The 15,731-nt window shown below is 50.8% G+C and overlaps 1 protein-coding gene across 1 annotated transcript in view; it reads left to right on the top strand.

Moving 5' to 3' along the window:
- COL22A1 (collagen type XXII alpha 1 chain) overlaps positions 1-15,731 on the top strand; it is a 247,120-nt gene that overhangs the window by 168,249 nt on the left and 63,140 nt on the right. Inside the window, exons 40-43 of the mRNA XM_032416080.1 lie at positions 2,495-2,572; positions 10,793-10,828; positions 12,158-12,211; positions 13,405-13,449. Coding sequence (XP_032271971.1) covers positions 2,495-2,572; positions 10,793-10,828; positions 12,158-12,211; positions 13,405-13,449 — 213 coding nt within the window. The remainder of the gene's footprint in view (positions 1-2,494; positions 2,573-10,792; positions 10,829-12,157; positions 12,212-13,404; positions 13,450-15,731) is intronic.

The raw sequence follows: 15,731 nt of genomic DNA, 5'->3' as shown, positions 1-15,731 counted from the left end.
GGAAGTAGAACAATTGGGCTGGTCTTATTTGATGGGTCAGTGTTTGGGAGGTTAGAACATGGACAGTTGGCGTGGTTTAGCTGGCAGTGGCTAGGGTTTGCTGGTATGTGAGGCAGCCTTGGGAGGAAGAGGGGAGCCAAGCTAAAACAGAAAGTGGTAAGAAAATCTACATTAAATATTTTAAAGAGGCAAAAGGCTGTGGATTAGTCTGGCATTCATGTGTGGTTGGTTTATTTTCTGTCTTCTAATTCCACTGATAAAGTGGTAATAATATACTTGTAATGCTCCATGCTAAATAGTGTCTTCCTTTTGAAATGAATCTTCACAGGATACATGGGAGTTCAGTCGAATGTTCTCTTTCATTCTCACTGATGAGGGTCCAAGGTACAGAGAGGTTATGGGACTTGCCCAGGGTTACAGGACCAGGTGGACATTGTCCTAACACTGGACCTAGAGTCCCCTGACTGCCTGTTTGAAATCTTCCCACGGGTGCCTCTTACTGCCTCAGTGTGCTTGCAACCGGCATGAGGAGAAACAGGTTTGTCCTCTGTTTGTTACACTTTTTCCCCGTATTTGCCTTATTTCTGGACTTCCTGCCTTCCCCTCCTTCCCCCTGCATACAAATTAGATTTCCTAGCAGCCCCAAGCATCTTGTACTTCGCAGAATGAGCCATAGCACATTTTCCTAAAGAAACATAATGTACCAGCTGGGGCTTAAAGGAGAATTTCAGGAGGGACCTTGTTACAGAGGCTGAGGGGTGCCCCGGCTCTCAGGAAGCATGGCTGCGGTGGGCCTGGAAGCATAAGGCCCAGCAACGGTGTTACCAGAGAGAGGTTTGGGGTCTGGTTGATCTCTTTTGTGAGACCTGCACAAGCCCCCTCCCTCCCGCATCTCATGAATGCGATTTCTCTTCAGAACTCAGCACGGAGTGTTGGAAATGGGCATCTTTTGGTCCAGGAGCCCATATCACTGCTAGAAATAAACAGCAAGGGTTGGTGGAACGAATACGTGACTTAGGTACTCACCCAGGCCAGAGTCCTACTGCAGGAAAACGAATCATCTTAGAAATGTTACTTTTCTTAAAGGCCCAAATGTAAAGTTTTCTGATTGAAATGATGGTTAGAGAGTAAGCTGATTATTAATGAGATTTTTTTCATGCTTAGAAACATAAGCCTTAATAAGCAACGTGTTGCCTAGCAATGTCAAGTTCCACCTGAGATCAGATTGCTGTGCGTTATCTCACTGGCTCTTCGCACCAACCTTCTAAAGCTCTTTTCATTTGTCAGAGGAGTTAACTCATTCCAGGGATATTAAATAGCTTGAACGAGATCAGCCACCGGTTCATGTGAGGCTTGGCTGAGTTCAGCTGACCTCATACAGGTGCACAGTCTCTCTCACAGCACCGATGTGTGTTCTGGGCTATGTGTGTTCTGGGCCGGTTTTATTTTGGAATTGGAAAGGTAGCAGTTGGCAAACCATAGGTGTAACATTGACTGTGGTCTGTGGGCCAGCATTCCTAATCAAACTCTAATATTGATGCAGCAGGAATGTGTAAGCATCCATAGACAGTGGGATCACTGAAGGTTGTACGTAGCCCGCATCAGATCCAGGCGAATTAGGATAAGCCCTTGTTTTCAGAGGCTGAGGATTTTGAAATTGTGGATAAAAGGGTATGATTCAGTCTCAGCTTCCTTCTACAGGAAATGGCAAACATTCTTCCCTTTTACTCTTCCCATCGAAGTCCAGAATGACAGGTGCAGGAGAACGGCCACTGCCACAAGGGCTAACTGGCATGTAGAACCGGGCCAGACTCTGTGTCAGGGTGGCATTCGGCGCGCAGAACCTTGTTTCATGAGCACAGCTGATGTGGCCGCCGCTGTGGTTACCTACCCTTTGTAAATGAAGAAACTAAAGCTCAGAGAACTTGTCACTTTCTTGAGTCAACCATGAATAGGTGTTGAAGACAGACCTGAGACCCACAGTCCATGCACCCCTGTGCTCAAAGGTTACAGCTCAGTCATTCTTGCCTTTCCCAAACCCTGGAGAAGGGGCCGGGGAAATATAGGTACTTGGCAAATTATTGGTAAATTATTGGTGATTTGGGACCTGATTTGAAATGCAGGTACGCAGTCAGATCTGGGGTGTGGTCAGGATGGGGGCGTGATGAGGTCTGGAGAAAGCACAGTAAAATTTGGAACTGTGGTCACATTGGAGGTACCATCTTGTTATAACCACATTTGGAGCCATGGTCAAGGCTGGGGCATGGTAAGCTTTGAAAGGTGCATGATGACCATTGGTGGCTGTGCGCGTGTGGGGTGGACTGGGGGGGTGATGGGCTGCCTGGGGGGCCGTGGAGGGACATGCGGAGTTCACGTGGCAGAAGAGGCGTTGATGGATCGTGCAGTCGGGATGGCGGGAGGGGCATAATTCCTTTTGTGCACTGGCTCTCTCCTGCCCAGAACTGACCTCTTAATCTGTGTTTCCTCTCTCTAGGGGGACCGAGGTGCACCTGGGATCCCTGGCTCTCCTGGCAACCGTGGTGACCCAGGCATCGGGGTGGATGGCCCTCCTGTGAGTCTTTATTCTTCCAGAACTTCCTCCCCCATCTCTGAGCCACACAGCCACTCCCTGCTGGCTCCCTGGGCCTGCCTGCAAGGAGTCACCCTTTCCAGCCAACCTCGGAGTGGCTCACCAGTCCTCGAGTCAGTCAGGGGGTGTAGACCTGTCCACTGGCTTTGTTTTAAAACTTGGTGTATTTCCTATGGGGATAAGGCTTTTGGGGAGACCAAGGCTTGTCTGACTGGAAGAGGAAAGAACAAAACTCATTAAAATTAAAAAAGCAAAAAATGACTCACTGGCCAAACTTGCAAATCTGAGGTATAGCCAGTGAAACCGAATTGTCCGGGGAAGGGGTGTGATGTGGGAGAGATAGCATGCTTTTGTGTATTTCAGGCCAAATGAGTTCATCACCCCTCTGCCTCCAGTTAGGATACAGGTGAGGACATAAACAGAATCAAGGAAGGTTTTAATACAGTCTCCAAAATGAAATCCGTGAAGTGGTCCTCCCATTGGTAGGGCGATGAACAAGTCACATTAGTCTGATCGACATGAGTCTGCAGACTTCTTAGAGGTGGTGACTTTAGAGGTTATAAGAGATTGCAAGGACCAGGGATGTCTGGACCCCAGCCCAAGCTGAGGAGAGCTGTTATTTTTCAACCAGACTCCACCTGAATATCTCTAGAAATAGGAGACACACTTATTTCAAAGCCAGTATATCTGGGTTTGAAATTTAGACAGTTATTTCCATAGGAGAATTGACATTTATTGGAAATTTTTCTCACCGAGAATAGGAATATGGTCTTCTGTGTCTTCCACCCATTGCGTCTGATTCTTCCCGAAGAGGACACTTCCTGTTCCCTTTTACTGAATTACAGCCTTCAGAAATTAAGGCTAGTTTTCAATCCTGGTGACTTATCTTCTGATTTGGTCCTTCCTTTGCTAAAGAGACACAGTATGTTAGTAATGCACCTTAAAATTGCACTGACTTTTTCTTTCTTTTTTTTTAAGAGAGAGAGAGAGTGGGGGGAGGGGCAGAGGGAGAGAGAGAATCCTAATTATTATCCTAAATAGGCTCCACACCCAGCCCTGAGCCAGATGCAGGGCTCGATCCCATGACCCTAAGATTATGACCTGAGCTGAAATCAAGAGTCAGTCGATTAACTGACTGAACCACCCAGGTGTCCCTTGAGGGTCTCTTTTGTGAAGACACTAATTCTAGTCATGAGGGTTCTGCTCTCATTACCTAGTAACCTTTGGAAGCCCCCACTTCCAAATACCGTCACAAGGGGGGTTTGTTTTCAATATAAGAATCTGCGGGAGACAAACATTCAGTCTATAGCACAGTCTTACTATTATTTAAAAGAAGCTCAAATACCCAGTCCTTTTCAAATGCTATTACTAAGCCTCACAATATCCACCCATGTGTTGTTGTTGCTGTTAGCATTGCTTAACCCAGACGTGCAATCCAGCTCTGCCCCTATTCAGTGTGACCCCAACATAAACCAGAGCAGCATATGACCCCAGTCGTTGCTTGGTTTTGCATTCAAGAAATGCAGACCATAGTCAAAAATAATTCAAGGAACACCACCCTTTGTCTCTCAAATACTTTGAAAGAAAATGCAGTTTCTTCCCCCACAATATCACTTGTCAAACAGAAACCCCCTTTCCTTCCCTCTGTGGTCCTCTGACATCCCAATGCTCGTCTTGGGCTCCTCACTCTGTCCCTGAAATTCTCCAGGGCACCTCTGCCCTGTCCCCCCACCCCTATCTTGCTTCATTTGCTCCCCACCAGAAATGACCGCCTCCCTTCTATCACACCCATAGCAGTGGGACGCCTGCCTTCCCAAATGTCCCCGGAAACCGTGGATGGAGTAGGTGTCTAGAATCCCATTGGGAATGTGTACTGTTAATTTGTTTTTCTTAAAAGAATTCTCAGGTAGCACAAACCCCCCTACGTCATTAGATCAACTTTGTCTTTGGTTATTTATTTATTTTTTTTCCAGTCTTTTGGTAGCTGGAAGGAACACTCTGGCCAAAGATTGCAGTGAAGAAACATAGTAGTTCAGACTGTTATTGCTGAAATCCTCCTCCTCGTGGGGCCTGATCTGCTCGAGTGAAGATCCTGCATCCTGCAGGAATGACCCTCTAGACTAGAAGACTTTCTGCAAGGGAAGCATAAGCTGCATGCAGGCCCCTCTGTCACTCAGCAGGTCTCTGTAGGTCCTGGTCTGTTACCTAAGGACTCACCATGTCAAGCCCTGAGTCAGAAAGTCAGTGGGCAGAGGTGGACGCTGTCCGCCCCACCTCCCCCTTCAGAGCTGCCTAAAATGAGCCATGAAATATGTTTGTGCCTAAGTGATTGCACCTGAAAAGTAATTGGCTGGCTGCAACCAAGGGGCTGTGAATCAACTGTATATTGTCTTTTCTCCACTTCAATTTATTACAAGCTTCTGTGACAGACAGAACCTTACGAAATTTTCACAAATCTTGTCTTTGGCCCCTTGCCTAGGCTCCTGATGGCCTGGGATTCTGCACAGAGGATGCAGGGGTGCCCTGAGAGTCAGAGGAGGGGAAGTAGGGGTGAAGCCATGGGTGAGGGTCTGCTGGGGATGCCGCTGCCCCTTCAGGGGAACCGGGCCATGGGTGGTGTGTGTCTGGCCGCGTGTAGAAGCATGCACACCCACCACTTCCTGGAGTTCCATGGAAGTCGCCTTACCACCAGCTGAAGGCTGGATTCTGCAGAAGCCTCTCCTGAGAACAGGATCCAAGGACCAGGAGTTTATTTGGGAAATGCTCCCAAAATCACCACTTACAGGGCTGTGTTGTGGGGAAAGGAAGGGAAGCAAGGGAGGGTGTGTTCATGAGCAGGCTTCCACAGTGGACGACTAGGGCTCCCCTCCATGGACCGCCCAGGAGATGCGAGGTGCATGGCGGAGCTGTCCTCTGACAGGGGGGCAAGGCGGGGGTGTTTATGTGCCCACGCCTATTGGCCGGTGGGTGAAGGCTGCTCCCTGGGGGGGGGGGGAGCTGATCCCCAGGAGCTCCCAGCCTGCCCCGCCCTTGGGCCAAGGGTCCTCCTGTGGCTCCAGAAAGCCCAGGCTGCTGCCAGGCTGCGGCTGCTGTGTGTTCAGGGCACTTGGAGAGGGATGCTGATGGTGTCTGCTACAACAGTTTTCCCGGGAAACAGTCTGAGCTTCACAAGGCAGAGTGACATGGCCAATGCCACATAGCTAGTCCAGGGCCAGGGCCAGGACACACATCACTTCCCACATCCTCCCAAGCCAGTTCTCGCCTGTGGCTTCAGCAGGATGAGCAGGGTTATTCATTTCCATTAAGGATGGAAGCTTAGAAGTTCCTCTTCACGTCTTCCCTCTCAGGGCATGATGCTCCAAGGCCTTTGGCATCAGGAGCAGTGCTGACCCCTGGAAGGGAGCCCTGGCTTTTCCTGCCAAGCTGGGCACCCTCACTGGACAGGGGCGTGGATGGGGGAGCAGTGGCTGCTAATGTTGGCCTCTCGCTTCAAGACATTAACAAAAAAATCCCTTTAACCTCCGGGTTGTCTCTGATCTTCCTTTAGCAAGGTGTTAAACGCTTAAAAAATGATCCAGCCTAGGCCTGAGGGCAGATCAAATTGCCGCTGAACCTCACTGAAGCCAGGAGTTCGAGGCCAGCCAGGGCGGGATTCCCACTTGCAGCCGGGCTCCCCGGGACTTGGGTCTTCCGGTTCTGTGAGCTTCTTCATGGGTCGAGTACCAGCCATTTCTGCAGCAGCAACGGGGGTGTTGGGAGGTTACAACACGATAATACTGGTAACAACACCTGATATCCTGCCTTGGACCCTTCGATGCCATCAAAATCCTCCCTCGCCTTTCCTTCCCCTGTCTGGAGTCTCTCGTCCTCATGCCTCCCTTGGCTTAGGCAGAGGCGCACATGGGAACAGGACTGGCTCGCTGTTAGCCTGACAGCCTGATGGAAGAAGGGAGCGTGGAGCTGATTATGTGCAATATAATGTGTCAGGGTCCTCACAGAGGTGTGTTTTGAACTCCCCATCCTCAAGGAAATAATTAGACTAGAGATGAAAGCTGCTGAAAGGTAAAGAATCCCAGCCGGCACGCCGGTCGGCCTGCAGGGGGCAGCAGAGAGCAGGGCGGCCACACCAGGTGGGTCCCTTCCCCTTGTCATGTTACAAATGAGACAGAGGGCACACCATTGCCCGAAGTGACACTTGGGACGTGGCAGAGTTAAGGTTGGGCGCCCCCGCATTCTGACGCGCTCCGGGCAGGGCAACGATAGTGATGAGGTCATGCTCAGGAGTCTTTTCTGGAGATAGTGTTGGCTGCCTGCATCTTGGCTCCTGAGTCTAGCAACAATGTTCTCAGTTTCTTTATCGAAGTATCCTTGACACACAATGGCACGTTAGTTTCAGCTTGTACAGTAGCAATTGGGTTTTGTGCATATGTCTTATCTGCTGTTTGGTTCAGTTCCTTTGGTTATAAGAACCAGAGAGCCACGCAGCTCAGGCCTTCCCAAGAAGTAGGCTGGCCAGTTTCCCTTGAAAGGAGTATGTGTGGCCCTGTGGCCACTTCTCTGGCCCTGCTTGGGGACACCAGGCACTTCTCAGTAGTTAGTGCCAAGCTGAAGCTCCGGGAATGTGCAGGGCTTGGCTCACTGACACGCACTCCCATCCTGTTCTCTGCGCAGAGTGAGGCCCCACGGGCAGCAGACGAAGGAGGTGGGGAGGGTTTGGATAGCACGTTACCCCTCAGACCCCAGGGCTCTGCGGATGACCAGGAGCTGAGTACTCCACTCCTGATGTTTAGATTAAAGTCTTGGGATTTTTCTGTTGATGAAAAAATGTTTTGAAAGAAGTTTCCAGTGTTACTTCTGATTGGAAGCTCTCCTTTTAATCTCTGTTGCTAATATTAAGTCCTGTGCCTACTGAGGACTTCCAATGGGCCAGGCTCTGGTTCTGGCCTCTCTCGGCCTCCCTCCTACGTCCCTCCTGGATTTCCACCCTGGTCTCCCTGCCTGGCCTTCTCCAGTAGCTTCCCCACACCAACCCAGAGCCTGGATCTGAGCTCATCAGTAACATGGAGGCTTCCCCTGAGGGGCCCTGCCAGCCCTTCTCACCCAGACAGACGCCAGCTGCCCTTGGAAACCCTGGCTGCAGACAGCAGGCATTCCCGTGTCAGGGAAAGGAACCTGTTCTTCCCTTCTCTGACTGTGAAGCCTCCCAGCCTCTTCCTCCAGTTACTCTCACCCGACACCCTCTGGGTAAAGCCTCCCCAAACTCAGGCAATGCCAGCACCTCTGGCATCTCTCAACCCAGACCCATTGAGTCCCCATTATCAAAGGGGTGGTTGTCCTTACTGGAGCACCGAGTGTAGGCAGGCTCCAGGACCACCTGCATCTTCCCCCAAGCCCAGCACAGAGCCTGGTACGTATTAGCACTCAGATAAAAGATTATGGAGCAGAAAATGCACCTTGGTGTTAGGTATGTCAGTCGGGGGAGGAGTGAAAGATGACCAACCTTGAAAGGAAGGAAAGAGGAATGTCAGCATAGCAGCGTGGCGGAGAGAGAGGGGAGTGTCTAGCATATCCAGAACCCCTTGGGGCTTTCTGTTTTGTGAGTTTCCACTATTTGCACTTTTCAGCAAGTGACAGAAGTGTTGTGGTGCATGTTTGTATATAGCATGTACACACGAGCGTGCACACACACATTATATATGTACTCACATTTATCAAGGAAAATTTCAATAGACCAAAAGAATATTTTGGAAGAAGAGCCAGGTGAACCCCATGCAGGCACACATAGCGCCAGTGACCAGGATCCCTGTCCGAGGCCGCTGCTCCCTGTTCATCCTCTACTGCCCTTCACTATTTTGAAGCAAATCCCAGACAGATACCATTTTATCTGTAAATAATTTCTGTATAGTTCTAAAAGATAAGGCCTTTTTAAATGTGACCACAGTTTCATTATTACACCCCCCTAAGTAATTCCATAACATCATCAAATATCCAGTCAGTGGTCAGGTTTCTATTTATTCCATAAATGCCATGCCTACGCAGTTCTCGTTTGAATCAAGAACCAAATAGAGATAGTAATTGGCTGATTTGTTTTTAGTGGGGGGGAGGGGCAGAGGAATTGAGAGGGAGAATCTTATCCCGGCTCAACGCCCAGTGCAGACCCAACATGGGGCTTGATCTCACAGCCCTCAGACCAAGCCCTGAACTAAAATCAAGAGTCAGACACTTAAAAGACTGAGCCACCCCGGTGCCCCTGTAATCTGGATTTTTCTTGCATTATTTTTTCTTTCCTTTTGCAATTTATTTATTGATGGAGCAAGATTTAATTTTGGTCTCCTAGAGCTTCCCAAGTCTGGAATTTGCTAATTTAATAGTTTAACACATTGCTCTGTCCCTGAGTTTCCTATACATCCGTAATTGGGCCTAGAGCCTTGATCAGATTCTGGCTTGATGTTTTTGGCAAGACTTCACAGGGACTGTGTTCTTCCTTTAGGAGGCATATGGTGTCTGGTGGTCTCTCTTGTGATGTTCACACTCTTTGATGTCCAATGCTTAGATCAATTAGCACATCAAGGGTTGCAAATTGATGCCTTTCTTGTTCTACCAGTTCTTTTTTATGTATCTGCTAGAATACTTGTAGATGGAGGAAAGGTCCCTCAATTACAATCGACATACCCAGTGGTACAATTCATATGGAAGGCAGGATATGAATGAAAGTGCTGATTCCCCCCTGCACATCTAGTCTTTCCCTTCAATTATTTTCAAATAATGACTCGATTCCTTTGCATCTCACAAAGATGATTAATTCGGTTTTTGTTTTTCATCAATAATTTTGAACTCCTGCATTCAAACACATTTGACGTGTTTCCCGTACAGTGCAGTTATTCTTCCCTTTGATGTGCAGATTGTCTTCCTTGAAGCTGGTAGGAGCTTATCCCAGTTGACCCTGAGTACCTTTGACACAAGCCTAGCCGTCTTTGATAGTGTCCTTGCTCTTTGGAATGACAGGGTGCCCTAGATTTGTGTACCTTTCTTGTCCAGATCTGGAAGTCATTTCTCCAAGGAGCTGTATTTCCTTCTAGTGGAAAATGGTGTCAAAGGCCAATATCTGTGCGTTGGAGTAAAGTGGCTCTTGAGCAAATATATCAGAGAGCATAATCTTGGAAAAGAGGGTTGTGGTTGTTGAAAACTTGTTTAGGCTTCAGATTTAGGAATGCCATTATACAATCCCTCCTCCTCAACACTTTGATATTTCTTTTTCTTTTTAAAGATTTTTTATTTATTTGAGAGAGAGAACATTAGAGAGAGCAGAGAGCACAAGCAAGGAGGGGGTGGAGAGGGGCAGAGGGAGAGGAAGAAGCACCCCCCTGAGCAGGGAGCCCGATGGTGCGGGGCTCGATCCCAGGACCCAGAGATCATGACCTGAGCTGAAAGCAGATGCTTCACCGACTGAGGTACCCAGGCGCCCAACACTTTGATATTTCTTAGAAGTGTACTGACAGGATAGTTGTGGGGATGTGTCCAGGTAGAAGTGCGGCAGAATCGTCCATGCAGAAATGCAGCATAGGGAAGACTCGGGGCAAGGGAGCATTCTGCTCATGGCAGGGCCTGAAACTATATACACTAATGCCTTAGTCCACGGCCACATCTTAGATGCAATATCTAGAAGCCACATTCTAAGCTGAGGGCTTAGAGGACAGACCCGTGTGTGTGTGTGTGTATGTGTGTGTGTGTGTGTGAGAGAGAGAGAGAGAGAGAGAGAGAGAGAAAGACCCCCCCCTTTTAGGAGTTGGGGGGCACCATTGCATTATCAGCAAAGCAGGCCATGCCGGGGAGTCTGGCCCTGAGTGGGCCCCCAGCCTGTCCCAAGCAGGAGGGAGGCACCACCTAAGGATGCTGGGCTGCTCGGTCCCACCCTGCACCAGAGCTACAAACTAGAGAGGAGCTCAGGCGTCAGGAACCAAGTGGGTGCCAGGATAGGGTGGTACCTGTTCAGGGGCAGATGGAGAAAGCTCCAGGAAGACCTCCAGGTGCGGAGTTCCTGGGTGGGGTGAGTAGGGGTGACTGTGGCTGGAAGGTTGGGGGAGTTAGCTACTCCTTCAAAGACAGTTAAAGACCTGCCTTAGAAATAAACACGACAGCATGTTTAAAGAAAATTTTCATTCTGACTTGACTTATTTAATGTCTTGTTTGTTTGTTTCTCAGGGCCCTTCTGGACCACCAGGAGACAAAGGGCCCCCGGTACAGTATGAATAAATGAAGGGTTGGGCTTAAGGGAGAAATTCTGTTCTAATAAAAGCAGTTTTAAAGTGGAGGGGCCAAACTCAAGTGGTTTCTGCAAATCCCTAACATTAAACAGTGCAGACTCTCTAGGATATAACCTTCGGCCCCTGGAATGATAGAGTAGGAAGGGCAGGGGCGGTCATCTAATCCAGTATGCCCATTCTATAGTTGGGCAGACTGAGACGGGCTTTGCTCTTTGGCATCTCTGTGTCACAGAAGGACAGCGTGGTTTGATGACTTTAATCTAATTACCAGCAGAACTAATTTTGAATCCTGGCTTCACTACCCCAAGCCTCATTGTCCTGATCAAGGGAGGGATCTCTCTTTAATCTGTACAGTGGGCCTGGCAAGACCCCTGGGCCGTTGTGGACGTCTGATGGGCTAAATGCTGGGAAGCAACAGAGAGCTCAGCAAACATTTGTTCTTAGGAGTAGCCACCGTTGATGATAAGCATAGTGTATGTGTTCACCAGGAAAATGTGAATTTCTATAAACTCACCCCCGTGCAAGAGTAACACCTATGATGACATATTTTATATGTAAAATTCTGTGCACTCAAGTAATTTCTGAACCAAGAAAATGGGTTTGCATACCCATTTTTTATAGATGAGAAACCAGAGGCCCAGAACAGTTCACGGAGAGTGAGTTACTGTAGCGTAGCACTAAGGTGGAGGATATGCGGATGGGGCTCCTCTGGAGGGGTGGTTGTGGAGGGGACATCTGGGAGGTCTCAGAGAGGCTGGGTTGGCCCCGTTCCAGCCCCTGCCATCACAAAGTGCTGATTCCCCCTGCACATCTACTTCAGGAAGATTCCTACAGGAAGGGGGAGCCACAGTGAAAGCTATGTGTGAGAATTCCTGATACTGTCCAGAAACTTTCAACAGAATGGGAGTGATTTTCTAATAAAAAGTAGTAAATGTTCTCTAAGTACCGGGTACTGTGCTAAGCCAGCCAGCCACCCACCAGATGTGGAGGGGTGAACCACGACGTGCTCACCATAGGAGCTGACCCTTCCACTCAAGGAAGGAGCCCACACCCGGGGCCTGGGCCGAAGGGCTCAGAGTGAAGGTGTTCCAGAACGTTCTTTGTGTGTGTGTAACATGCCCACCTCCATGAGCATGGGGAAATGAGTAAGCGCTGAGCAGAGAATCTTGGCACACACATTATTATATCAGATTCCTCATAGTAACGGGCCATTTGTACAACGAGAACCGACTGTTGCCAAGGGGGGGGGGGGTGTCTAGTTTAGCTTAAACTGTTGGCAAGTGTCTTGCCTTCTTTTTCTCAGGGATCCCGAGGCTTACCTGGATTCCCTGGCCCCCAGGGACCCGCCGGCCAGGATGTAAGTACAGAGCAATGGTATCTGCTCAGCTGAGGTTCTTCTAGACTCCCCTGGAAGCCCACCTCCACCATCTCCCAGCCTCCCTTGACCCAGAAACCCCCAGAGGAGCAGTTCTCCTCCATTCATCCCTCTCCCCCTCCCCAGGATCTTATTTTGATTTTTGCTCTTCTCTTGCTTGTGAGCTATGATTTTGTATTGCGTTTTCAGAATCTTGTTAGCTCCCAGGTGTCCCAGACAATGACTCCCACTTTTTTGGTCAATTTCCTTACATCCCTAGCGGGTCCTTTCAGCTCAGATCCCGTGCCCTGGACTTGCTCTTCACAGACTTGTTCTTGACCCATCCCTGCAATGGCTTTCTCCCTTCACGAGAATCCCACAGACTTAACCTGATGCTCATTGAGAATTGCATCCCTTCCCACATGGTGATAATGATAATCATCTCTTATCTCCATGCCTGGCTTCTGCCTAGATAGAGCTGAGCTCCAAGAAGATAGGGACCATGTCTTTTATGCATCTCGAGGTCCCTGATGTCTGGCAGCATGCCACGTGCATGGATGTTGCTCACTGCATACTCTGACCCAGTGGATGGATGGCGGCGATGAGTTCCCATGAGGCTCAGCTGTCTGGCGCCATGAAGCAGTAGTACTTACTCTCAGACATGCATGGCTCCATCCGTAGATTCAGCTCACTATAAGCAGGGACAATAAATCACCCTCCCCTTCCCTTCCTTGATTCCCCTGTAGAGGAGAAAGTTACCCTCTAGAACCTGTCCAACTATTCTCATTTCCCCGCCCCACTTTCAATGTGACATTCTTATAACCAGCCCTCCTTTCAAAGCTGGTCCTCCCACCTGTGTTTGGAGAAGGATGGTGGAAATTTAAGATGGGTGTGTACGTATATATATACAGTACATGCTCTGTGTGCATGCGTCATTCTCAGTTTTGCATTTTGGGTCAGAGTTTCAGGAGGGGTGGCTTATTCTAAATGTTTGCCGCAGTGGAATTCTTCCTGGGAAGACTTGAGTGTTCAGCTGAGACTGGAAACCACGTGTTTTTATTGGTACCAGTCTTCACCGTTGGGTGATTTTTTTTCCACCCAGTTACACTTGGTGGACAGAGGTTGGGGGGCATGGGCCGAGCGGCTCCGGGTGATGTGCTTAGCACCATTAATGTGTCCTGTTTCTCTTCTCTTAGGGCGTACCAGGAAATCCAGGAGAAAGAGGGCCTCCTGGCAAGCCAGTATGTCATCTCACTGTTCTGGATGAATATTAACTCTCAGTCAGGGCTCCAATGAGAATAAAACACAACTCAGATGGTCCAAGAGGCTGAAAGAGGGACTTCTTACAGAGCCGTGGGCAGGGGCTGATCTGAGATGCTGGGGGGCCCAAAGATAAGCCACAGCAGGAGGCCGACAGGACCATAACCTCTTTCCAGTGCCAAGTGAGAGCACGAGGGTGGGGAGGGGCTGCCGGTAGGAGCTGTAGTTGTTGGTGCGAGGCCGCTGCCCGAGAGCTGGGCCCGAGGGGTGGAGCAGGGTCTCCCCAACTCCAGTTTCCTGATGGGGCCTCTCCTCGTCCACCTCAGCCAGGGCCTGCAGGCAGTGAGCCCCATGGCAGGCTCCTGGGTGTGGTCTCCCCGGCATGGAACAGGACAGGGAAGGGTAGAGAATGGGTCTGGGGGTGAGCAATTGGACCCCAGTGTACATCGCAAAGTCCTAACTGGCCCGTTTCCTGCCCCTGTCCAGGGATGTCCAGGGATGCCAGCACTGCCCAGTTGTCCCCTTCATACGGTGGCAAAAACTTTTTCCTCTCCTGGTGGGAACAGTGGAAGCCGGAGGGGGGTTGTTGCAGGGGAAAGGCTGGTCTTGAGTGCTCGCTCCTTTGGTGGTCTAGTCCGAGGCTCCTACGGGCTCCCTCAGGTGCGTGTTTAGCGCCCCCCCCCCCCTGCCGATTAAGTTGCTGTTACCAGAGAAGCCCCAAGGCTTGACTAAGTGACCAGGCCACAGCCTGGGGGGGGGGGACCCTCTAGGGAAGGAACGGTGAGGATGAGCAGTCTGGTGGGGAGCGGCAGTGCAGACACGGGAGAAGCTGGTCCCCACTGAAGGACGGAGGGAAGAGACAGTAGTGTCAGGACTGGGGATTCTGAGGCCTTGGTGGGACCGACCGTAAGTCTGGCTCTGAAACCGGGATGCTCACCTGGCAGAAGCTTCACCTCCAGCTGGACCTGAGAGTCAGAGTCTCCTTTGCAGGCCCGGCCCGCTGCCTGACCCAGACAAGCACCCAAGGCAGAGGCCCCCGTGGGCACCAACAACTGTCGCACCCTCATCCGGGTTGCTGGGCCCAGCAGAGACCTGGGTGGGGACCCCGGTCTGTTCGGCAGGGGACCTACCTGTGGGACCAGAGGATGGTCACGTGAGAGGTCAGGGACCGCTCACTTACCCTCCTCCTGCCCGGAAGCCAGCTTTGCAGCAGACAGCGAGCCCCGCGGAAGCCCCGTCGTTAGCCCCGTGCAAGGCCCTGGTGCAGCGGGGGGAGAGCAAGGTTCAGACCCGAGGCTAAACGGGAGATGACCTCTGCCAAATCTAGACCTTGACAGCTCTCTGCAAAGAGAAGACAGCACAGTCCACTGACAATGTGGACAACCGTGACTGTCCCATAGCAGGCCACCCACAGAATCTGGAAGGAGAGGGGGAGAAAGAGGGAGGAGGAGGGGCAGCGGGAGCAGGAGGGAGAATAGGTCTGTTTCTGATCACTTTTAAATTCCCTGAACGTACTGCCCACAAACGGTCCCAAGTACAGCCCAGTAGCCATCAGGGTCTCTCTGCTCTTGCTGGTCAGATAAGTCATTTTCCAGGGGCCCCCAAGACACCCTCAGGCTCAGTGATTCATCAGGAGGACTCACTGGGAGGATCCTCGGAACTCAGGGAACACTCTTCTGCTCATGATGACATTTGGTTCTGGAGGGAAGACACAGGTAGCAGTTGGCCCTGGAAGATGCACAAGCAGGGCCCCTGGGAGACCAGGTCCAGAGCTTCCAGTGCCCCCCCCCCCCCCACCCCCGGTGAGTGTGTGCAGACAGCACTTCCCTCCCCAGCCATTTCCAGGATCGAATGCCTGAGAGGGGTGTAGGTGCTCGGGAAAAGCAGGACGTGCGGCCAACGAGGGATGCTCACGTAGGCTTCATCAGGCGGGGTGTCTGAGGGCTTAGAGGTGACCCGTCAGGAGCTAGCAGGGCCAGACTTTCTCTGGAGTGAGTGGGTTCAGACGCCCACTGAACCCCTCGCTGCCTGCCAGCTGACTTCAGCCTGCCCCGCACAGTCCCTGCTCCTCTGGGTGGAGAGTGGGACCTGGACGATTTCTCCGGGGCTGCACCCGCAGAATTCCTGTGCTGGGAGTCCCTGTCGAGAGTTGGGCCCCGAGACGCACAGCCTCTGGCGGGGACTCTTGTGCGATGGATGGGCTGGGGGTGAAGCCCACAAGGATCAAGGGAAGCAGGGCATGGCAGGCTCGGTCTGACCCCAG

The sequence above is a fragment of the Phoca vitulina genome, unplaced genomic scaffold (assembly GCF_004348235.1).
Source record: "Phoca vitulina isolate PV1807 unplaced genomic scaffold, GSC_HSeal_1.0 scaffold18, whole genome shotgun sequence".
Lineage (NCBI taxonomy): Eukaryota > Metazoa > Chordata > Mammalia > Carnivora > Phocidae > Phoca > Phoca vitulina.
The sequence above is the reverse complement of the archived record's forward strand: the minus strand, read 5'-3'. Positions and strand labels throughout refer to the sequence as shown.